General features: G+C 39.4%; 1 protein-coding gene across 2 annotated transcripts in view; it reads right to left on the bottom strand.

Annotated features, from left to right (window-relative positions):
• Positions 1-24,376, bottom strand: part of LOC509854 (ATP-binding cassette sub-family C member 4-like) — a 168,448-nt gene that overhangs the window by 39,247 nt on the left and 104,825 nt on the right. For both annotated transcript variants that reach the window (XM_010810928.4, XM_059884490.1), the window contains exons 22-26: positions 23,520-23,639; positions 22,107-22,217; positions 16,660-16,760; positions 14,691-14,882; positions 2,050-2,205 (exon numbers count right to left, since the gene is read on the bottom strand). In XM_010810928.4, coding sequence (XP_010809230.1) covers positions 2,050-2,205; positions 14,691-14,882; positions 16,660-16,760; positions 22,107-22,217; positions 23,520-23,639 — 680 coding nt within the window. The remainder of the gene's footprint in view (positions 1-2,049; positions 2,206-14,690; positions 14,883-16,659; positions 16,761-22,106; positions 22,218-23,519; positions 23,640-24,376) is intronic.

Raw genomic sequence — 24,376 nt, 5'->3', positions numbered from 1 at the left:
AAACCCATGTCCATCGAGTCAGTGATGTCATCCAACCGTCTCATCCTCCGTCATCCCCATCTCCTCCTGCCTTCAATCTTTCCCAGCATCAGGGTCTTTTCAAATGAGTGTATAGTTCAGCAGTATTAAATACATTCACACTGTTTCACAACCATCATCACCTTCCAGCCACATATCTCCTTTCATTTTGCAGAACTGAAACTCTGTACCCATTAAACAACAACTCTTGCCTCCCAGCAACTCCTAGCACCCACTAATCTACATCCTGTATCCATGAATTTAGTACTCTAAGTACCTCCTATTAGTCGAATCATACAGTATTTGTCCTTTGTGACTGGTTTATTCCACTTAGTTTAATTTCGTCAAAGTTCATCTGTGTTGTAGCATGTATTGGAATTTTCTTCTTTTTAAGGACAAATAATATTCCACTATATGTATATGCACCACACTTGATTGATTAATCTGTCAATGGACTCTTGGTTGCCTCCACCTTTTTGCTGTTGAGAATAATGGTCTTATAACATGCATGTAAAGGTATCTCTTCAAGACCTTTCTTCCAATTCTTTTGGGCTTATACTCTAAAGTAGAATTGCTAGGTCATATGATAATCCTATCTTTAAATTTTCTGAGCAAACACCAACTTGATTTCCATAGTGACTGCACTATTTTATATTCCTATAAGCAATGAATAAGGTTTCTAATTTCTCAACATCTTGGCCAACACTTGTCATTCTCTTTCTCTCTCTCTTCCCTTTGATAGCAGACATATTAAGTGTTGTTAGGTGGCATTTCACTATAGTCTGAAAAGAACATTTTGGTTTTAAAAGTACTTAGAGTAATTCCAGGTATTTTAGATGCCACAGGTAGGTAGTAACAGCTGTACCCAAGCCCACATTCTCCTTCCCTTTGTGTGCCATGTTCTATATACTTCCTGATAAACAAGCATTTCAGGGCACATTACACCCACGTTTCAGGAAGCAGAACTGCCTGGCTCATTTTGTCTCATCTCCTCTCTGTTTTTCATCTCAAGAGGGTATTTTTCCAAGCTTCCATTGATGGGCAGATGATTATCGAGTATATTAAAAAAATCAAATTCTTTTTAAAAAAATCAGTTAAGTCTGTCAAACCAGAGGGCAGGATGGAAGATGAAGACACAGGATCTAGGTTGCCTTTTGTTATATGCCTGGAGGATACTAATGTCTCAGTAAATATTACCAGAATTATGTTGAGTGAATTAACCACAAGGAATGACAGGAGTGTCTACTGTGCATATAGTCCAGTCTCCAAAACACTCCCTGAAAATTATACTTCTTTAAGATGCAGAAGAAAAGAAAACAGAATCAGAGACCAGGAAAAGACTGGCCAATGGACAATTCAATGGTCTACCATCACAGCAGTCACATCTGGGTCTACATGAAGCATTTCACACTTAGTGACCTATTTTGTTTTCACAACAGCTCAAGGGGTTGGTACTGTCAGTTACCTTATAAGACAGAGAAAACTGAGGTACATAGAGACATAATTCTGAGTCCCCTGCTCTACCTCACTATTCTGTACTCCCTCCCTGGTGAAAATTATTCACTAATGGATGAATTGTCAAAGTCTCCCCAAAGCATCTATATACCCTGTAATTCTCAAAGCTCAGCAGTTTCACAGAAAGTTTCACAGCAAAATTCCATCTGTAAGACACTTAAAAGTCATGTTTCCCTATAGGAACCTCTCCAGCACTAAACAAACCATTTATCCTTTTTTTCTCAGAATTATGTGGTTATCAGTGGATAAAATTGTGGCAACTGAGGAAGACTGAGTCCAGAAATCTATCTCAGTAAGTTATTAAATCACATGCACACAAAACTAACAAATGAACAAAGAAAGAAAACATAGTATCCAGTGAAAATGTCTGCTGAAAATACCTGATACCAAAACTGTGCTCAATCGGGAAAAAAAGGATCCATCCTTTCATATAAGTTGAAAAGAAAATCAAATTAAAAGCAATTAAACTGAGATACTTTATAAAAAGAACATGTGAGAATGCTCTGATATGCATACCTGAGGTGCAACTGACATTTTCTTTCTTAAATCATGAAGTCCAATACTGGTTGTCAGGATTCCATCAATCTTAATGTCACCTTCAGGTTCTGACAATCTAAAAAGGGCAGCGATGAGGGAACTTTTGCCAGCTCCTGTTCTTCCCACAATGCCATGCTGTAAAGAGACCCAAGGCAATTAAGAATTAACAGGATGCAACAAACCTAGGAGAAACCCTGATTGTTGAAGATGAATTTTCAAAGATCTATTAAATATAAAGAGTAGCCTATAGTTTCTCAAGCATGGTCTTGGTGACATTTTGGGCCAGATTATTCATTGTCGGGCAGTCAGGAGACTGTCATGTGTATTGTAAGATGTTTAACAGTAGCCATGAACTCTACCCACGAGATAACAGTTGCAACTCCCAAATTGTGGCAACCAAAAATGGCAGATATTCACAGATGTCCCTGGTTAAGACCACAATCCACCCAAACATATGTAATAGAGAGTGATTTTTATGCCTTCTTAAAATGTCATGCAGTTTTATTCAGATTTCCCTGAAGGGATGCTTAATATGCTGAAAATTGTTTTCTGTGATTATCACATAGTATCCATTATGTGGTATGTTAAAGGGGGAGACATGTAAGTGTGTGTGGTGTGTGTATACATGTGTATATATGTGTGTAACTAACATTAGTAAATAAAGCAAGATGATTAAAAAAAAAATCTGCTGGCAGTGAAAACCCAGCAGTCTCCTAAATTGTGCACAAGAAGTCAACTTTTAAATTACCTTTGTTTCTGCTGCCTAAGTAATTTGACCTTGAGAATCACATGGGTAACTTTACAGAGATGTCAATAATTCAGAAGTGTTATACACAAACAAGTACTCACTTTCTCAGGGATCTGTTATTTAAGAGAAATTATTCTTTGGTAGAAAAATGAAATCACTTCCTGATATCAAATATCTTAATTATATTCTATCTTGAAACATCTTAAAATATAAAAGGCAGAATCTTAAAAGACAGAAGCCAATAGAAAAAAAATGCACATAATGAGACCAACAACAATACAAACAAAATTTGCTATTTACATGGGACCTTTTATTGAAGAGTACAAAAGGCATTTTATTAACAAATTAATACTTAAATTTGAACCTTGGAAAAATACATGTCAAGTGTCAGTCTATTTATTAAAACCAAAGCAGAGAGAAATTAAGTGACTAATAATAAGATTAAAGAATCAATACAAAGCAGGTTAAATGCTGGTAAGAAATAAAACTGCATTCACATATGTATGTATGCAGAAACTGGCCTTTTTTACCAATGAGTTTGAAAGTGAAAAAAAAATATATATATATATATATATATTAGTCATTCAGTCTACTCTGACTCTTTGCGACCCCATGGAATGTACCCTGAAAGGCTTCTCTGACCATGGAATTCTCAAGGCAAGAATAGTACAGTGGGTTGCCATTTCCTACTCCCGGGGATCTTCCCGACCCAGGGATGGAGCCCAGGTCTCCTGCCTTCCAGGCAGATTCTTTACCATCTGAGACACCAGGGATGCCCAACCACAAATTTCCTGAAGGAAGCTTCCCAAGAGATGATTTCGTCTCTATTTAGAATCTGGAGTTGATGAGGGTGTAAGACATGCTTTTGATCATTTGTAAATCAGTAAAATTTTAAAACTCATAGCTTTAAAGAGAACAATAAATATTTATATGCAATATAATCAGAATCCTTGGAACTTTTCATTTTTCTGATTTGATTATCTCCATTGGAAGGACTGACGTTGAAGCTGAAACTCCAATACTTTGGCAACCTGATGTGAAGAGCTGACTCATTTGAAAGGACCCTGATGCTGGGAAAGACTGAAGGTGGAGGAGAAGGGGATGAAAGAGGATGAAGTGGTTTGATGGCATCGCTGACTCAATGGACATGAATTCGAGTAACCTCCGGGATTTGGTGATGGACAGGGAAGCCTGGCGTGCTGCACTCCATGGGGTCGCAAAGAGTGGGACATGACTGAGCAACTGAACTGAACTAAAAGTTTCACAACTTAGTCAAATCAATCATGGCGTTTCGAAAAAGAATATATTTATAGGGATTAAACGTAAGAAAAGTGGCTTTAGCTACTTTTATTATCTTACAAAGATAATACAATGTCTATAAGACATTTTGTTGTCATTTAGTTGCTCAGTCATGTCCAGCTCTTTGTGACCCCATGGAATGTAGCACACCAGGCTTCCCTGTCCTTCACCATCTCCTGGAGCTTGCTCAAACTCTTGTCTATTGAGTCAGTGATGCCATCCAACCATCTCTTGCTCTGTTGACCGCTTCTCTTCCTGCCTTCAATCTTTCCCAGCATCATGGTCTTTCCCAGAGAATTAGGTCTTCCCATGAGGTAACCAAATTATTGGAGCTTCAGCTTCAACATAAGTTTTTCCAATGAATATTCAGAGTTGATTTCCTATTGGACTGACTGTTTGATCTCCTTGCTGTCAAAGGAACTCTCAAGAGTCTTCCCCAGCACCACAGTTCTAAAGCATCAATTCTTTGGCAATCAGCCTTCTTTATGGTTAAACTCTCACATTCATACATGACTACTGGAAAAACCAGAGCTTTGATTCTGCGGACTTTTGTTGGCAAATTAATGGCTCTGCTTTTTAATATGCTGTCTAGGTTTGTAATAGTTTTTCTTCTAAAGAGCAAGCGTCTTTTAATTTCATGGCTGCAGTCACTGACCGGTCTGTTGTTCCATGTTCAGTTCTAACTGTTGCCTCTTGATCTGCATACAGGTTTCTCAGGACATTTTACACCTTATTTTAAACCCTAATTCATATAATACAAATGGACCGTTCTATGTACAGGCAGGCCTCAAAGATATTTTGGATTTGGTTCCAGACCATCTCAATAATATGACTATCACAAAATAAAGCAAGTTATATGAATTTTTTGTTTCTCTGTTCAAGTACATTTATGTTTAGTCTATATTGTAGTCTACTAAGTGTACAAAAGCATTATGTATTTAAAAAGATGTACAGACCTTAATTTTCATTACTTTATTGCTGAAAGAATGCTAGCCATTATCTGAGCCTTTCAACATTAGAAAACACTTATCACAGATCCCAGGATAACAAACATAATGATAATGAAATAGCTTGAAATATTGTGAGAATTACCAAAATGTGACACGGGGACATGAAGTTAGCAAATGCTGTCGGAAAAATGGTACCAATGTACTTGCTTGACATAGCATTGCCATAAATGTACAATTTGTAAAAAAAAAAAAAAAAAAAAAAAAAACATTATCTATGAAGCACAGTGAAAACAGGTATGCCTGTATTTCTGGGTGTTCTCATACATAAATCAACCCATATCAGGACACAAGTGAGTACTCTATCTGTGAGGATGTATGGATATTCCCATGTTATCAACTCTACTAAAACTGAGAAGATCTTTACAAATGGGAGCATTTGTAGACTTTGAGTAAATGGACTGAAATATATAGGGGCACCAAGGGCTGTTCATGATCATAGGACTATAAACTTCAAACTCCAGTGGGGATAATTAAAAACAAATAAAAAATGGGGGACTTACCTGGCAATCCATTGGTTAAGATTCTGTGCTTCCACTACAGGGGGTGTGGGTTCAATCCCCGGTTGGAGGACTACGATGCCACATGCCACAAGGCCAAAGGCATCTCAAAAGAAAAAGGTAACTCAAAGAAAACCTGGCTCTGGCTATTCCTACAGTTCAGTCAACAAAACTATAGTCTGAATGACTTTAAGGGTAACCAAATGGTTTTACCAATTGCCCAAGGAAAATGTCACCAGTATCAGTAAGCTTACATCCTTCAATTTAAAGACACTTGGGAGGCTTCCCTGGTGGCTCAGCGGTAAAGAATTTGCCTGTCAGTATAGGAGACATGGGTTCAATCCCTGGTCCAGGAGAATCCCACGTGCCACAAAGCAACTTAGCTCATGCGCCACAACTACTGAGCCTGTGCTCTAGAACCTGGGAACCAAAACTACTGAACCACATGCCACAACTACTGAAGCCCTCACACCCTATAGACTGCTCTATAACAAGAGAAGACACCACAGTAAGCCCAGGCACCACAACTAGAGTAGTCCCTGTTCCACAACTAGAGCAAAGGCTGAGCAGCAACAAAGTTCTAGCACAGCCAAAAATAAATAAATTAAAAAATTATAAAGACACTTTGAGAAAATCTTATTTGCTTTGAAATGGCCCCTTTCTGTTTTTCCAACCATGTTGGTCTCTGATGATGACACCAACTTGTTAGACACTTGCACCTGGATTTCTCTGCACACAACAGATCAACACCCAATGCCCCACACAAAACAACCCCTTCCTCCATCTTCCCCACTTTACTTTCACAACTTCTTTCCCAGGCTCAGGGGCTGAACTGTCCACCTTACTTCCCTGAGTCCAGTATGGTGCCAAGCCCTTAAGACTGTACTCTTGCAGTGTTTTATGACTTAGTTCCTCATTTTAAGATCCACAGTCAGCACCAGAGTGCCAGGCTGCATTACCTTTTAAAAAAAAAGTTAAAACAACTTTGCTTTATGATTTATTTAAAAAACTATGTTTTATGATTATGATCCTTAATCATAATCAGTGCAACTGAATCTTAAAAATAAATAAATACTAGCTATACTCTGCAGTCTGTAAAAACATTCTCAAGATGACATTTTTACTTTCTAGACTTCTGTATGTGTTCTTAAAGACACAAGTTCACATATATAAACAAAATGGGATTAATATGAACATACAGTTATCTGTTTTCATTTAGTATTTCATAAGGATATTTATTTTAATGGCTACAAAATATTACAGTATATGTGATCAGTTAACAAACCCCCTACTGCTGGATATTTAGGCAGTTTCCAATAATTTGCTATTACAAATAACTCTGTTAAATATCCTTGAAACTAAAACTTTTTTTTTCAAACACTCAATCATTTCTCAGATATGGAACTGCTGAGAATCAAGTATGAACATTTTCAGAGGAAGCTGTTAGGCTGTTAACCTACTCTCCAAAAACATGATACCATTTTCTATTCCCACTCACTTTCCTGCACATTCAAAAACCTGAGTGTTAAAGCTTTGTTTTAATCAACATCAGTTTGATTCCAAAAAGTGCCATCACTTTCCAGGGACATTTTGCTGGAGACACAACAGCTCCAGGCTCCCTACATCCCGCATCTGCCCATTCTGGTCCTCATGCTCTCATTTCTCAGATTAAACTCCCAAAGGCCGGCTCTGTGCCCATCACTCCATCCCAGGACATCTCTTCTACAAAACTGTTCCCACTGACCTCGGTCATGTTCCCACATGACCTTCTTCATGTCCGCAAGTCACCTTCCTTGGGGTCACTTGAGAGTTTTCAGGGTTGAACATGAAAATGTCTGCTGCATACGTGGTAGCTGACTTTCCTGAATGCTCTGCAGGTGCCTAGTTCTTCATTTATTGGATCAGCGCATCATGTTTTTGCTTATGTTGATTCCACCTCCTAAAGAACTTTCACATGCATTTCTGCTGAATGCATCTCTACCAGTTGAAACCCTAACCATACATCACTAAGTCTGTCTCACATGCCTAAATCCTTGCAAATGCTCTCCCTGTCCCCTCATGTGGGCTTGTCCCAAACCTAACTGATGCTATGTCATTTTTTTGTAAAAATCTCTATAAAGATTATGACCTCTTCCTAGCTTACAAAGCTAATATAGCCATTTTCTTATTTCTTCAGATGAACTGTACATGTTGACAGCAGAATCTGTATTGGATTTGACTCTTACTTGTCTTACCTGTGGTGTCCGGAGAAAAAGAAGCCTCCATTGGGAACTGAGATTTTTAACTCAGGCCAGAGGAATTTACAGAAAATCTATTACCATATTTATTTAAGTATATGATAAACCAGACAGAGAAAGACACAACAGATGGATCCTACAGCTATAGATACAACTTCAAATGGCCAACACCTCTTTTCTTATAGGACAGACAGCTTTTGTGTTATAAGTGATTATGTTCATTTTACACCTGATGAAAATGATAGCCGTCTTTATCCAAGTAATTACTCTGATCCCCATGCTGGGTGCTTTACATGTCTTATATTGTTTAAGCTGTACAACAACCCTACAAGCTACATCCTATTGCTTCTATTTTTCAAAAGAAAAGATTGAGGCTTAGTTAGAAGAATTAGTCTGCCTGAAATATCAGAGCCCATAAGTCACAGGATGGGACTCAATCTGTATCCTCGGGCTCTTCTCCATCTGTTGATGGCTTCCTTATCACCTGGATGGCTTGACACCTTATCATGTCCCTCTGTGTAGCTAGAACAGAGAAAGTGGGGAGAAGTGTAGCTGTAATTAAAGGTACAAGCCTAACATGGAGATCCTATGGCCAGAGAGTTAAAGCATGAGGTGGATACAGGCATGTTTGTGTTGAGTGGGAGCAAAGAGTGTGCCTGAGGTCAGGTGGGCCGGCTGTCAGCAGGGAGAACCAGCATCCACAGCTGGGCTGAGAGAAACCTGCAGCTGAGTGGGGCACATGGTGCCTGGAAAACAGGCCAAATAGACCTTGTGCCCTGCTTGGGGCATCAAGATTCACATTTGATCCCATCAGGTGGTGAAAGAGCTGCACATACATTGCTACATTTGGCTCTTTCTGATTCCAAGTCCAGGCAGGGCTGAGCCTGTGGGGAAATCCCTCCAGTCCCCACAGAAAGCTGGTATGGGGAAGTGGGGAGCAGGATGAAAACTGCCCATGATGAAGACAGACTCCATTGAAAAGATGCAAATAAATGCAGTAACATCACACGGAATTAGATTATACTATAAAGGCCTGATTTACAGAATATAAACGTAAGTTAATAGTAACTATAAACTTATTATATAAATAGATATAATATATATATATAATATATAATAATATATATAATATTAACTTATTATAAAGTTAATAGAAATATAGGGTAAGTGACACAGAGCTTTCTAGAGCCTCCTTCTCAGTCACAACAGGAGTTTTGGTGATTCATGAACTCAGTTTCAAACTGTCAAAGGACATTTAATGGAAAGCACAGACTATCAGTCATCAAAACCTGCCCATGGGAGAGAAAGGACTTTACTAGGAGGTCCTATTTAAACACAATACTAAGAAAGTGAGCTGAATGGGCCTGAGACTCTGCATTTCTAAGAAGCTCCAGGAGATGCATTTGCTACTGACCCTGGCACTACAGTCTGAATCACAAGGAATTAGGAAGCTGGAAGGGGAAGTGGGACAAGCTGAGAGTGAAGGGAGGGGTTTCTAGGAAAATATTATGTTAAAAAGGAGAAAAAATAGGAAACTAGAATTTTTGCACATTATAGTAAGGTCTACTAAGCATCTGTAAAAATGTATTATCCAAGTAATAGCCATGAGCAAAAACAAACAAAATCAATCTACCTCAAGAGCTGGAAAATGCTTTAATATGATGCAGAACTCTTTAAAATGATAAAAATCGACCACAAAATCATCTAACTGTAAAATGCAGCCCATGTTCAGAATCTAAATACCTCATGCTGATTTTTTTTTTTTTTTAATTTTTTGGCTGTGCTGGGTCATGATTGCTTTATGCAGGCAGTCTCCAGTTGTGATGAGTGGAAGCTACTCCTTGTTGCAGTGCACAGGCTTCTCATTGAGGTGTCTTCTTTTGTTGCTGAGCACAAGCTTTAGTAGCTGTGCCACACAGCAGTTGTGGCACACAGGCTTAGCTGCTCTGCAGCATGTAGAATCTTTTTGGTTCAGACCAAGGATTGAACCAGTGTCCTCTGCATTGGTAGGTGAATTCTTATCCACTGCACCACCAGGGAAGTCCTGGTTCTTTATTTCCACTTGTTATTTCTTCCATGGATTAAAATCCTGCATAGTACCTACTATACTTTCCTATCGTCTGTAGCTTTCAGGAATCGTGACAGCAGATGAAATGAGAGAAAGAGAATAAAGCCCCACTTCTGCTGGACTGGCTCACTCACATGTCCCCTCCCCCACCCACAATAGATTCTCTCAATTAAATCCAATACCAAAGGGTTTTCCTGAAGTGACAGGGCAATGACAGGTGCACAGAAGAGGAAAACTGTGATGTACACAAGTAGATGGAAATGGATTCATGAACATGCTGCCCAGGTATCATCTCCCCGCACAAAAATGAAGCTAATGGAGATACTGTGTCAAATTGCTGGAGTTATTAAATCAGTCTCCAAATTTAATTTGCCCTCAAACATTCAGAATCTCAATAATCCTATGATTTGCAGGTTTAAGAAGGGAGAATAAGGATCTGTTTGTTGTGTTCCCAAGTTGTATCATAAAGTTTCTTGGATAATTAATACTTTATGACTTTGGGGAAATTTTAAGACTAGTGTAGGTTAACAGAATTACATTTACAATGGAAAAGCTGACAGACACATTGTCTAAGAGTAAAGACACATCACCTTCAGAGCTCTCAGGAACAAAATTGTATCAAGAGCTGTGTGAATATTTTCCTGACATGGCAATTCACCTTCTTTCTGACCTACACTGGAACTGGAAATAACTAGGAGCCAGGTTTTGCCCTGTGACTAACTGAAGCTGCTCCCTGGGTAGCATTTGGGGATTAAGTTGAATATTTATTTTTCCATTTTCACGTTACAAGGATATCATTAATTAAATTACAGCTATGTGAAAAGAAGGGAAGCAAAAAGCAAAGGAGAAAAGGAAAGATATACCCAGTTGAATGCAGAGTTCCAAAGAATAGCAAGAAGAGATAAGAAAGCCTTCCTCAGCTATCAGTACAAAGAAATAGAGGAAAATAATACAATGGGAAAGACTAGATATCTCTTCAAGAAAATTAGAGATACCAAGGCAACATTTCATGCAAAGATAGGCTAAATAAAGGACAGAAATGGTAGGGACATAAAAGAAGCAGAAAATATTAAGAAGAGGTGGCAAGAATACACAGAAGAACTGTACAAAAAATCACGACCCAGATAATCACAATGGTGTGTCACTCACCTAGAGGAAGATATCCTGGAATGTGAAGTTAAGTGGGCCTTAGAAAGCATCACTACGAACAAAGCTAGTGGAGGTGATGGAATTCCAGTTGAGCTATTTCAAATCCTGAAAGATGATGCTGTGAAAGTGCTGCACTCAGTGTGCCAGCAAATTTGGAAAACTCAGCAGTGGCCACAGGACTGGAAAAGGTCAGTTTTCATTCCAATCCCAAAGAAATGCAATGCCAAAGAATGCTCAAACTACTGCACAATTGCACTCATCTCTAACTCTAGTAAAGTAATGCTTAAAATTCTCCAAGCCAGGCTTCAGCAATACGTGAACCGTGAACTTCCAAATGTTCAAGCTGGTTTTAGAAAAAGCAGAGGAACCAGAGATAAAATTGCCAACATCCACTGGATCACAGGAAAAGCAAGAGAGTTCCAGAAAAATATCTATTTCTGCTTTATTGACTATGCCAAAGCCTTTGACTGTGTGGATCACAATAAACTGTGGAAAATTCTGAAAGAGATGGGAACACCAGACCACCTGACCTGCCTCTTGAGAAACCTGTATGCAGGTCAGGAAGCAACAGTTAGAACTGGACATGGAACAACAGAGTGGTTCCAAATAGGAAAAGGAGTACATCAAGGTTGTATATTGTCACCCTGCTTATTTAACTTCTATGCAGAGTACATCATGAGAAACACTGGGTTGGAAGAAGCACAAGCTGGAATCAAAATTGCCGGGAGAAATATCAATAACCTCAGATATGCAGATGACACTACCCTTATGGCAGAAAGTGAAGAAGAACTAAAGAGCCTCTTGATGAAAGTGAAAGAGGAGAGTGAAAAAGTTGGCTTAAAGCTCAACATTCAGAAAACTAAGATCATGACATCTGGTCCCATCACTTCATGGAAAATAGATGTGGAAACAGTGGCTGATTTTATTTTTCTAAAATAAAAATTACTCCAAAATCACTGCAGATGGTGACTGCAGCCATGAAATTAAAAGACACTTACTCCTTGGAAGGAAAGTTATGGCCAACCTAGACAGCATATTAAAAAGCAGAGACATTACTTTGTCAACAAAGGTCTGTCTAGTCAAGGCTATGGTTTTTCCAGTGATCATGTATGGATGTGAGAGTTGGACTGTGAAGAAACCTGAGTGCAGAAGAATTGATGCTTTGAACTGTGGTGTTGGAGAAGACTCTTGAGAGTCCCTTGGACTGCAAGGAGATCCAACCAGTGCATGCTAAAGGAGATCAATCCTGGGTGTTCATTGGAAGGACTGATGTTGAAGCTGAAACTCCAATACTTTGGCCATCTGTTGCAAATAGCTGACTCATTTAAAAAGACCCTGATGCTGGGAAAGATTGAGGGCAGGACAAGAAGGGGAGGACAGAGGATGAGATGGTCGGATGGCATCACTGACTCAATGGACATGGGTTTGGGTGGACTCTGGGAGTTGGTGATGGACAGGGAGGCTTAGCATGCTGTGGTTCACCGGGTCACAAAGAGTCAGACACGACTGAGTTACTAAACTGAACTAAACTGATAGTCCACTATATGGGTCTGTTTTGGTGAGTTTTAAAGAGAAGTTATTTCAGTTATTTGTAGAGTTGTCTTCTCTGTGTGTGTGTGTGTTGGTTCCTGGTTGCTCACATCTGTGTATTACTCACTCACTCTGTCATCCAGCAATCCCTCAGTACCCTTTCTGTGCCTTGCAATATGCAACTTTCTGGGGAACAAAGATGAAAATAAGATGCTTCCTGATTTTAAAAAGCTTCAAGGTACTGTGAAATACAGACTCCAAATTACAAAGCATGCCACAGGTGCTATATTTTATTTTAATTATGATAAAATTCACATAACATAAAATTTAACTACTTAGCCATTTTAAGTGGACAGTTTGTTGTTCAGTACATTCACAGTATTCTGCAACCAAGCTCGAGAATTTATTTTTTTGCCTCATAAAACTGAAATTCTACACCCTTTAGACAAACAACTCCCCATCTCCTTCCCCCAGTCCCTAGAGACCACAATTCTACTTCCTGTGTTCTTGAATTTGACTGTTCTAGGAAACACATAAGTGGAATCAGAGTTTTTATTTCTTTTGTGTCTGGTTTATTTCATTTAGCAAGATATCCTCAAGGTTTATCCATAGGTCAGATTTTTCTTCCTTTTCAAGACTGAATAATATTTCATTGTAAGGATTTAGTTCCTTCCAACTTTTGCTTGCTATGAACATGGGTGTACTGTAAATGTTATGTTGAAAGAAATTATAAGACTGAGGAAGAACTGAGAGTCTTGAAGATGCATTAGAATCACCTCAGGAAATGAGGAGACTTTCACCATCCAGATGATGGAGGGGACAGGTCTCTCAGGTTGAGGGACAGAGTACACACTGGAAGCTGGGAAGACATAGTGCTTTGGGAGCACCTACACACAACCTGAGTGCAGGGGTGTGTGTAAATCAGGAGACATACTGGCCGCAGAGGGAGATGGGGCAAGGGCTTCCTACCACCTTGTCTGTTCTGGTTTAGTCTCTTCTTCAGGAGTCTGCCCTGGTCCCAGTTGAGGGTCCCAATCTGAGCGGGAAAGGAACATCACCAGCAGACACGGATGCCAGCAGGTCCAGGTTACTAGCCTCTCTGCCATCTCCAATGTGAATCTTCCCTGCTCCCTTCAATTTGCTTTTGACTCTGAGTGAGTCTCTGGGCCCTGTCTCCATTTGGGGCTCTGGTGCCTCACCCGTGATTGAGTCGTGTTTCTGGCTCCTCTCTAGTGGCTACGAGCTCACCCCACAGCCCTTACTGGAGTGGGCTTAGACCTGCGCTTTGGTTCTACCAGCAGCTCACCCAGGCCAGCAAAAGTCAGATCTGTGCTTCAGAAAGAAGCAGCATGCAGAGTGGGGCAGGGTGATGGCAGTTCAGTGTCAGTGAATGGAGGACAAGTCTATGGGAAGGGCCAATGGAGAGAGGAGGTGGCGGCAACCAGAGGGCACCATGGGAGGAGGAGGAGATCTCAGAAATACAAAGAAGAAAAGATGGAAAGGAGGAAAGGCAGGGGATATTGGACAGTTAGTGACAGGGAGCCATGGCTGACTTCCCAGACTTAGTATGAAACATCATGTGTCATGTATAGTGTCCTGGGTCAAGGTTAAGATCAAGCATTGGAGCCCAGGACCCATCAACCACCATGAGGGAGCTCACTCCACAGGGGAAAAATTGCTGGTGTCCCCATTCCATGGTCAGTTTCCAAGAAAGTTTCACCTATAAACTTCCAAGAAAGTTTCACGTATAAAATTCAGTAATCTAATCTGCGTCCATTAGGAACAGAGTCCCCTTGACACACTGACAAGGAAGCCAACAGCAGATGTGGTGCTAAATCTTTAGCTGGATTTTGGTGGCTCAGATGGTAAAGTGTCTGCAATGTGAGAGACGTGGGTTCGATCCCTGGGTTGAGAAGATTCCCTGGAGAAGGAAATGGCAACCCACTCCAGTACTCTTGCCTTGAAAATCCCATGGACGGAGGAGCTTGGTGCAGGCTACTATCCATAGGGTCGCAAAGAGTCAGGCATGACTGAGCGACTTCACTTCACTTAACTTTAAAGAGGCAAATGGCTTAAACTAACCTTTTCTCTTGAGCCAATGAATGTGTCCAGGTTCTTCAATACAAGAGGCCCATCCAAGCTGTACCTGAATTTAAGATTATCAATGGAAATCCTTCCATCAAGGGGCCAAGATGGTGGTGGGCGATGCTCATATTCCCAGGGTGCTTCTTTCTCAAGGTCTGTATATTCAATCCCTCTTTCTACTGAAATCATCTGAAACACACATCACATCACATGAGTTAGTTTCAGAGGGTCTTATTTATGCATGTTTAGAGATTGTAAGTGAAACCTTCTATTTTTATATCTTCACATTTGATTTTATATGGTATAGAATATCCAGTCTTAGCACCTGCAAAGGACAGAAGCAATCCCACTGCTGGGCATACACACTGAGGAAACCAGAATTGAAAGAGACACGTGTAGTCCAATGTTCATCGCAGCACTGTTTATAATAGCCAGGACATGGAAGCAACCTAGATGTCCATCAGCAGATGAGTGGGTAAGAAAGCTATGGTACATATACACAATGGAGTATTACTCAGCCATTAAAAAGGATACATTTGAATCAGTTCTAATGAGGTGGATGAAACTGGAGCCTATTATACAGAGTGAAGTAAGCCAGAAAGAAAAACACCAATACAGTATATTAACGCATATATATGGAATTTAGAAAGATGGTAACAATGACCCTGTATATGAGACAGCAAAAGAGACACTGATGTGTAGAATGGTCTTTTGGACTCTGTGGGAGAGGGAGAGGGTGGCATGACTTGGGAGAACGGCATTGAAACATGTATAATATCATATGTGAAATGAGTCACCAGTCCAGGTTCGATGAAGGATACTGGATGCTTGGGGCTGGTGCACTGGGATGACCCAGAGGTATGGTATGGGGAGGGAGGAGGGAGGGGGGTTCAGGATGGGGAACACATGTATACCTGTGGCAGATTCATTCTGATATATGGCAAAACCAATACAATATTGTAAAGTTAAAAAATAAAATAAAATTTTAAAAAGGAAAAATAAAAAGGACAGAAGTAGGAGTCTTATGAGGTCTTGGGTGATTTGCAAATTTTTTCATCATCTCCAACACTTTTACTTACAGCTACTTGCTTCAACTTTATATTAAAGCTAAAAGAATTAGAGAAATGAATGTTTAAGATTTTATTGATCTACCTTTCGCATCTGAATTATTTTTTTAAAAAGAATTTTTTCAAAGAAAAGAACACTTATGGACACCAATTAGTACTGTGTGGTTACAGAAGGGCCACGTGTTACAGATGAGCAAAACTGGACAGTCATCAAACCTCATTTTAATAATTAGTCACATTCTACTCTGTTAGAAGACCAAAATGAAGACTTTGTTTTATTGTTTTTCTCCCTAGAAGGTGCAAATATAAAAAAAAAATGTATAATGCACATATTGACTAAGGCCTCTTAAACAACTCTAACTCCACATCTTTGAGAGCACATTTTGAGAGAAAGCTTATCCTTCCAGAAAGAAGGGCTTCAAGCAATTTCAGGTGTTTAACACATACAAGAATAAATTATAAAATGTGGGGTGGACAAAGGCAGAGGAAACTACTAATTAAATAAACAAACCTCAAAGTACTAAATTCTTCTTTTTAACCAAAAATGAGGAATTATGCATTAAGAAACAAAGATAAACAAGCTGCTAAGAAATCAGCTCATATTCTCTCCAGGATTTCATAACCTCCCTTCTGCAGAGACATCTATTATACTTGAGGACAGTTTGTGATGAATTTAAAACCAGCTAACAAGGAATACATAAAACTGAGAAAAAGATGTATATATTTTATTTAACATTAACTTTAAGCAGATGGAGAATAAAAAAAAAAGGTTAAAAAAAAAACCCTCTGTTAACGATGATGCAAAAAGGATAGTTTTACTTTTTTACATTAGAATTGCTTTTATAGCATTTAACAGCAAGGAAACTTGAAAAGACTAAGAATGGAAAGACAAACATCACCATATTCTCAGCTTCGGCACTTTGCCTGACACACCACTGAAACATCCCCATAAGTGTGATGGTTAGAGACAGGACCAGGCCGACCTCCTCAGGATTTAAAGCTAAATGAGAAAGAAGAGGAACAGTCAGTCTCCTTCTCAAACTCATTACCCAGTTTCTTCTGTCACTTTATGAAGAAGACTCCTTTATTTTTATAATTTTTAATGGAGTATAGTTGATTTACAAAGTTGTGTTAATTTCAGGTGTACAGTAAAGTGATTTAGCTATACATATACATATAATCCATTCTTTCTAAAATCATTTTCCATTATAGGCCATTACAGAGTATTCAGTAGAGTTCCCTGTGCTATATAGTAGGTCCTAGCAGTTCAGTTCAGTTGCTCAGGCCTATCTAACTCTTTGTGACCCCATGAACCGCAGCATGCCAGGCCTCCCTGTCCATCACCAACTCCTGGAGTCCACCCTAACCCATATCCATTGAGTCAGTGATGCCATCCAACCACCTTATCCTATGTCGTCCCCTTCTACTCCTGCCCTCAATCTTTCGTACCATCAGGGTCTTTTTAAATGAGTCAGCTCTTTGCAACAGATGGCCAAAGTATTAGAGTTTCAGCTACAGCATCAGTCCTTCCAATGAACCCCCAGGACTGATCTCCTTTAGAATGGACTGGTTGGATCTCCTTGCAGACCAAGGGCCTCACAAGAGTCTTCTCCAACACCACAGTTCAAAAGCATCAATTCTTCGGCACTCAGGTTTCTTCACAGTCCAACTCTCACATCCATACATGACCACTGGAAAAACCATAGCCTTGACTAGATGGAACTTTGTTGACAAAGCAATGTCTCTGCTTTTTAATATGTTGTCTAGGTTGGTCATCACTTTCCTTCCAAGGAGTAAGCGTCTTTTAATTTCATGGCTTCATTCACCATCTGCAGTGATTTTGGAGTGATTCTGATTTTAGAAAAACAAAGTCAGTCACTGTTTCCCCATCTATTTGCCATGATGGGACCAGATGCCATGATTTTAGTTTTCTGAATGTTGAGCTTTAAGTCAACTTTTTCACTCTCATCTTTCACTTTCATCAAGAGGCTCTTTAGTTCCTCTTCACTTTCTGTCATCTGCATATCTGAGGTTATTGATATTTCTCCCAGCAATTTTGAATCAAGCTTGTGGTTCTTCCAGCCCAGCATTTCTCATGATGTACTCTGCATATAAGTTAAATAAGCAGGGTTACAATATACAGCCTTGACGTACTCCTTTTCCTATTTGCAACCAGTCAGTTGTTCCATGTCCAGTTCTAACTGTTGCTTTCGGACCTGCAAACAAATTTCTCAAGAGGCAAGTCAGGTGGTCTGATATTCCCATCTCTTTCAGAATTTTCCACAGTTTATTGTGATCCACACAGTCAAAGGCTCTGGCATAGTCGATAAAGCAGAAATAGATGTTTTTCTGGAACTCTCTTGCTTTTTTGAAGATCCAGAGGATGTTGGGAATTTGGTTTCTGGTTCCTCTGCTTTTTCTAAAACCAGTTTGAACAACAGGAAGTTCACGGTTCACATATTGCTGAAGCCTGGCTTGGAGAATTTTGAGCATTACTAGCGTGTGAGATGAGTGCAACTGTGCGGTAGTTTGAGCATTCTTTGCCATTGCTTTTCTTTGGGATTGGAATGAAAACTGACCTTTTCCAGTCCTGTGGCCACTGCTGAGTTTTGCAAATTTGCTGGCATAATGAGTGCAGCACTTTCACAGAATCATTTTTCAGGATTTGAAATAGCTCAACTGGAATCCCATCACCTCCACTAGCTTTGTTTGTAGTGATGCTTTCTAAGGCCCACTTGACTTCACATTCCAGGATGTCTGGCTCTAGGTCAGTGATCACACCTTCATGATTATCTGGGTCGTGAAGACCTTCCTTGTACAGTTCTTCTATGTATTCTTGCCCCCTCTTCTATCTTCTTGCCCCCTATCTTCTGCTTCTGTTAGGTCCATACCATTTCTGTCCTTTATAGAGCCCATCTTTGCATGGAATATTCCCTAGGTATCTCTAATTTTCTTGAAGAGATCTCTAGTCTTTCCCATTCTGTTGTTTTCCTCTATTTCTTTACACTGATCGCTGAAGAAGGCTTTCTTATCTCTTCTTGCTATTCTTTGGAACTCTGCATTCAACTGGATATATCTTTCCTTTTCTCCTTTGCTCTTCACTTCTCTTCTTTTTACAGCTATTTGTAAGGCCTCCCCAGACAACCATTTTGCTTTTTTGCATTTCTTTTCCATGGGGATGGTCTTGATCCCTATCTCCTGTACAAAGTTATGAACCTCAGTCCATAGTTCATCAGGTACTCTATCTATCAGATCTAGTTCCTTAAATCTATTTCTCACTTCCACTGTATAATCATAAGGGATTTGATTTAGGTCATACCTGAATGGTCAAGTGGTTTTCCCTACTTTCTTCAATTTCAGTCTGAATTTGGTAATAAGGAGTTCATGATCTAAGCCACAGTCAGCTCCTGGTCTTTTTTTGTTGTTGACTGTATAGAGCTTCTCCATCTTTGGCTGCAAAGAATATAATCAATCTGATTTCGGTGTTGAACATCTGGTGACATCCATGTGTAGAGTCTTCTCTTGTGTAGTTGGAAGAGGGTGTTTGCTATGACCAGTGCATTTTCTTGGCAAAACTCTATTAGTCTTTGCCTTGCTTCATTCCGTATTCCAAGGCCAAATTGGCCTGTTACTCCAGGTGTTTCTTGACTTCCTACTTTTGCATTCCAGTCCCCTATAATGAAAAGGACATATTTTTTGGCTGTTAGTTCTAAAAGGTCTTGTAGGTCTTCATAAAACCATTCAACTTCAGCTTCTTCAGCATTACTCATTGGGGTATAGACTTGGATTACTATGATTTTGAATGGTTTGCCTTGGAAACAAACAGAGATCATTCTGTCGTTTTTGAGATTGCATCCAAGTACTGCATTTTGAATACTTTTGTTGACCATGATGGCTACTCCGTTTCTTCTGAGGGATTCCTGCCCGCAGTAGTAGATATAATGGTCATCTGAGTTAAAATCACCCATTCCAGTCCATTTGAGTTCGCTGATTCCTAGAATGTCGACGTTCACTCTTGTCATCTCTTGTTTGACCACTTCCAATTTGCCTTGATTCATGGACCTGACATTCCAGGTTCCTATGCAATATTGGAACTAGGGGTTACTCTCCAATATATCCAAACCATCCATGGTGTTCAATATCAAAATAAATAACCCAATCAAAAATTGGGCCCATGATCAAAAATGACATTCTCCAAAGAATACATACAAATGGCCAAAAAAGCACATGAAAAGATGCTCAACATCTCTAATTATTAGAGAAATGCAAATGAAATCTACAATGAGGTATCGCCTCACACCAGTCAAACTGACCATCATCAAAAAGCCTACAAACCATAGATGCTAGAGAGGATGTGGAGAAAAGGAACACTTCTACACTGTTAGTGGGAACATTAACTGGTATAACCACTATGGAGGACAATAGGGAAGTTCCTTTAAAAAGTAAAAATAGAGCTACCATATGACCTAGCAATCCCACTTCTGGGCATATATACAGAGAAAACCATAATTCCTACCAATGTTCATTGCAGCACTATTTAAAATAGCCAAAACATGAAAGTGAAAGTGAAAGTGAAAGTCACTCAGTCGAGTCCAACTCTTTGCGACCCCATGGACTATATGGTCCATGGAATTCTCTAAGCCAGAATACTAGAGTGGGTAGCCTTTCCCTTCTCCAGAGGATCTTCCCAACCCAGGTCTCCTGCAGAGAAGCAACTTAAATGTCCACCAACAGAGGAATGTATAAAGAAGAGGTAGTACATATATACAATGGACTATTAGACATAAAAAGGAAGAAATAATGCCATTTGCAGCAACATGGATGGACCTAGAGATTGTCATAGTGAGTGAAATAAGTCAGATTCAGAGAAAAACAAATAGCATATGATATTGCCTATATGTAGAATCCAACAAAAGGCTACAAATAAACTTATCTACAAAACAGGAATATAGTTACAGATGCAGAAAATACTAGGGGTAAGGGATGAGAGGGATAATTTGGCAGATTGACACATACACACTACTATATATAAAATCAATAACTAATAAGGACCTACTATAAAGTACAGCTGCTGCTGCTGCTAAGTCGCTTCAGTCGTGTCCGACTCTGTGCGACCCCATAGACAGCAGCCCACCAGGCTCCCCTGTTCCTGGGATTCTCCAGGCAAGAACACTGGAGTGGGTTGCCATTTCCTTCTCCAAAGCATGAAAGTGAAATGGTAAAGTGAAGTTGCTCAGTTGTATCCGACTTTTAGCGACCCCCACTTTTTGCAGCCTACCAGGCTTCTCCATCCATGGGATTTTCCAGGAAAGAGCACTAGAGTGGGGTGCCATTGCCTTCTCCATAAAGTACAGGGAACTCTGTAATGACTTATACAAGAAAAGAATCTAAAAAAGATATATGTATAGCAGATTCACTTTGCTGTACACATGAAGTGCTGTACACTAAGACAACAGAGCAAATCAACTATACCCCTAAAATTTTTTTAAAAGCAAAAATGAAAGAATGGACCAAGTAAGTCAAAGCAGGCACCACAGGTCAGCTGGAGCGGGCACGTTCATACTTGAGCCAAAAAAAAAATTCTTTCCAATAGGGAAATTTATTTGAAGTATTAATTAAAGTGCCAATTACTAAAAAAACGCATGCAGTCCAATGTTCATGAGGTACGAAAAAAGAATCCAAAAAAGGGGGATATATGTATAACAGATTTGGGCTTCCCAGGTGGCTGAGTGGTAAAGAATCTGCCTGCTAATGCAGAAGACACAGGGTTGATCTCTGGGTCGTGCAGATCCCCTGAAGAAGGAAATGGCAACCCACTCCAGCATTCTTCTACGGAAAATCCTGTGGACAGAGGAGCCTAGCAGGCTACAGTCTATGGGGTTTCAAAGAGCTGATATGGCTTAGAGACTGAGCACACAATAACAGATTCATTTGGCTGCACATCTGAAACTAATACAACATTGTAAATCAAATAAACACCAATGATTTTTTTTAAAAAAAAAAGGTCTCAACAAGGATCTACTGTAAATAAATAAATTGGAAAAAAAAGATAAAATTGCTCATCAGGCTGCAAATGACTTCACATGGAGCACACTGTGGAGTGATATGCTACCAACACTTTAATACAATTCATTAGAACCAAAGAGTATATATTCAAGAAGATGGCTCAAAAAATTAATTAATTAAAAAAATAAACAAGCTCTCCATTGAAGAAATAAATAAATAAATAAATAAATAAATAAATAAATAAATAAATAAATAAACAAGATGGCAAGAGTTTAAATTAATAACAGGAAATGAAGCTATAAACCGTAAGCATTCCATAAATACTCAGATTTTTACTTACCATCTGTCAGAATCAGGGCCCCAAAGGCAACAACAGTGACAAAGATGGCACAGATGACATCTAGATAAACTGCAAGCCATCGGGACGTCATCAAAAGCAGAAACCAAGCCTCTGGATTTATGAACCATAATAAATATAATGAATAAATATAAAAATCATGTTAGGTGCTTCTAATGCAGGACAGCATTTTGCTTAGTTAAGCATTTATACAGGGTAGGACAGCAAAGTTACACATTCAAGGAAACTGAAGATTCCAGAAACCTAGGTTCTGACAAAGATAATATATAGCACATAAGAATCAGTCCAGTGGCTTTGTGAGAAGCATGCACTGAAAACTTCAACTCACTGGTTATTAACAGAAATATATATCACAAGGAAAAAGAGGGAAAAAAAGTGTAGTCTGCACATTTCCTGCAGTGCTGGACCTCAACGTGAAGATCATACTCTCACATGTCAACTGTTCCCAGCTCTCCCATAGCAGACAGAACAGCTCACACTGTTTTCAGCATCTTCTGCACATATTACATGGCCCTGTATATGTCTACTTTTAGAAGCCAGTATCTAAAGGATCATCAGTTAACAAGATCAGCATGCAGCTTTTTAAGTGCAGTTATTATCTTCGAAACAAATAAAGATTGGAGAGACAGGTCAAAATTTAACAGACTTTGTGGAAATTCTGAAATTTCTTCCTAGAAAAATCTTCATTGATACAAAGTATAATATATCAACTGGGTGGCAAATCAGGAAATTATTTTCCTCAATCATGTCTGCCACCCTGCATACTCTGAAAGGAGAATCAATAAACTATAAAGGCTGTGGGTCAAGAACAGCCACCACCACCTGGTTCTGTAAAGTTTTATTGGAACACAGCCCTGGACATTTGCTGACATATTATCTTTGCCTGTCTTTGTGCTACAACAGCAAAGGTGAGTAGCTGCAACAGAGACAGTATAGTACAAAAAGCCTACAAATTTTTATATCTGGATCTTAAAAAAAAAAATAGCTGCAACAGAGACAGTATAGTACAAAAAACCTACAAATTTTTATATCTGGATCTTAAAAAAAAAAATAGCTGCAACAGAGACAGTATAGTACAAAAAGCCTACAAATTTTTATATCTGGATCTTTAAAAAAAAAAAAAATTGTTAATTCTTGTCCTAAAGACAGAGAAAACCACAGGGCACAGTGATGGAAGGACAACACAAACAAGGTAGGGGAGAAAATCAGGGGGTGATGGGGAAGAGGGGTGCACAGAGGGATGCCGAGAGGAAGGGGTGTGGGAGGCAGGTGTGCAGAGGGGGATGAGGGGTGGCACAGAGAGAGGTGGGAGCAGCCAGGCCACCTGAGAAGAAGGTCAGGCCTCAGAAGGCAGCAGATCTCATCCTTTGAAATCATCTCCAGAAACTGACAGACCTGAGTGCAAATCCTGATGTGCGTCGAACAGTTTCTGAAATTTGTGTTCGGCTTTGTATGCCCGGATGGTCCCAAGTCCCCGGAGAGAAGATGCTAAGTGAGAAAACACCGGGCTCCGTGCTGGGGAAGCAGAGACAGACACACGACAGAGAAAGTCAGGGAGGCTGGACGCAAGGAAACCACTGCCTCCAGGGCTCTATGGTCACATATCCCACCAAAGGGCACACCCAGGGCTTCCTGGAGGGCCACCTGGGGAAGGAAGCTGCCCCTTTTGGAAAGGATCCTCCATGTGACCCTCAAACTCCTGTTCATGCCAACCTTCACCTTAACAACCTGAAAATTAAAGATTCTTTTTGAATCCCTCTTTGACTAAATTCAAATTGAAGCTAGATTTAGGTAAAAGAACTCATTATTAATTAATTCATCAAGGTCCTCTCAAATATACCTCCCTCCAAATTCTTCTGGCATCTCTCCAGGTGGAAATTGTTCACAATTTAAAAAAATATATATATATATATATATTGAAGGACAGTTGATTTACAATGTGTTAGTTTCAGGTATATAGTAAAGTGAGTCACTTATTTTCTTTCTGATTATATTCTAATACAGATTTTTGCAACATACTGAATAAAATCCCCTGTGTTTTACAGTCAATCCTTGTTAACTACCTATTTTAGATAGTAGTATTTATCTGTTAATCCCATATTCCTAATTAGTTCCTCCCTCCTAGTCCCCTTTGGTAACCATAAGTTTGTTTTCTATGTCTCTGAGTCTATTTCTGTTTTCTATATAATCTTCTATTTTTTAGATTCCAAGTATAAGTGATGACGTATCATATTTGTTTTCCTCTGAATTAC

The sequence above is a fragment of the Bos taurus genome, unplaced genomic scaffold (genome assembly GCF_002263795.3).
Source record: "Bos taurus isolate L1 Dominette 01449 registration number 42190680 breed Hereford unplaced genomic scaffold, ARS-UCD2.0 Leftover_ScbfJmS_713, whole genome shotgun sequence".
NCBI classification, from domain to species: domain Eukaryota; kingdom Metazoa; phylum Chordata; class Mammalia; order Artiodactyla; family Bovidae; genus Bos; species Bos taurus.
Note: the sequence above shows the minus strand (reverse complement) of the source record. Positions and strands in the feature narration are given on the sequence as shown.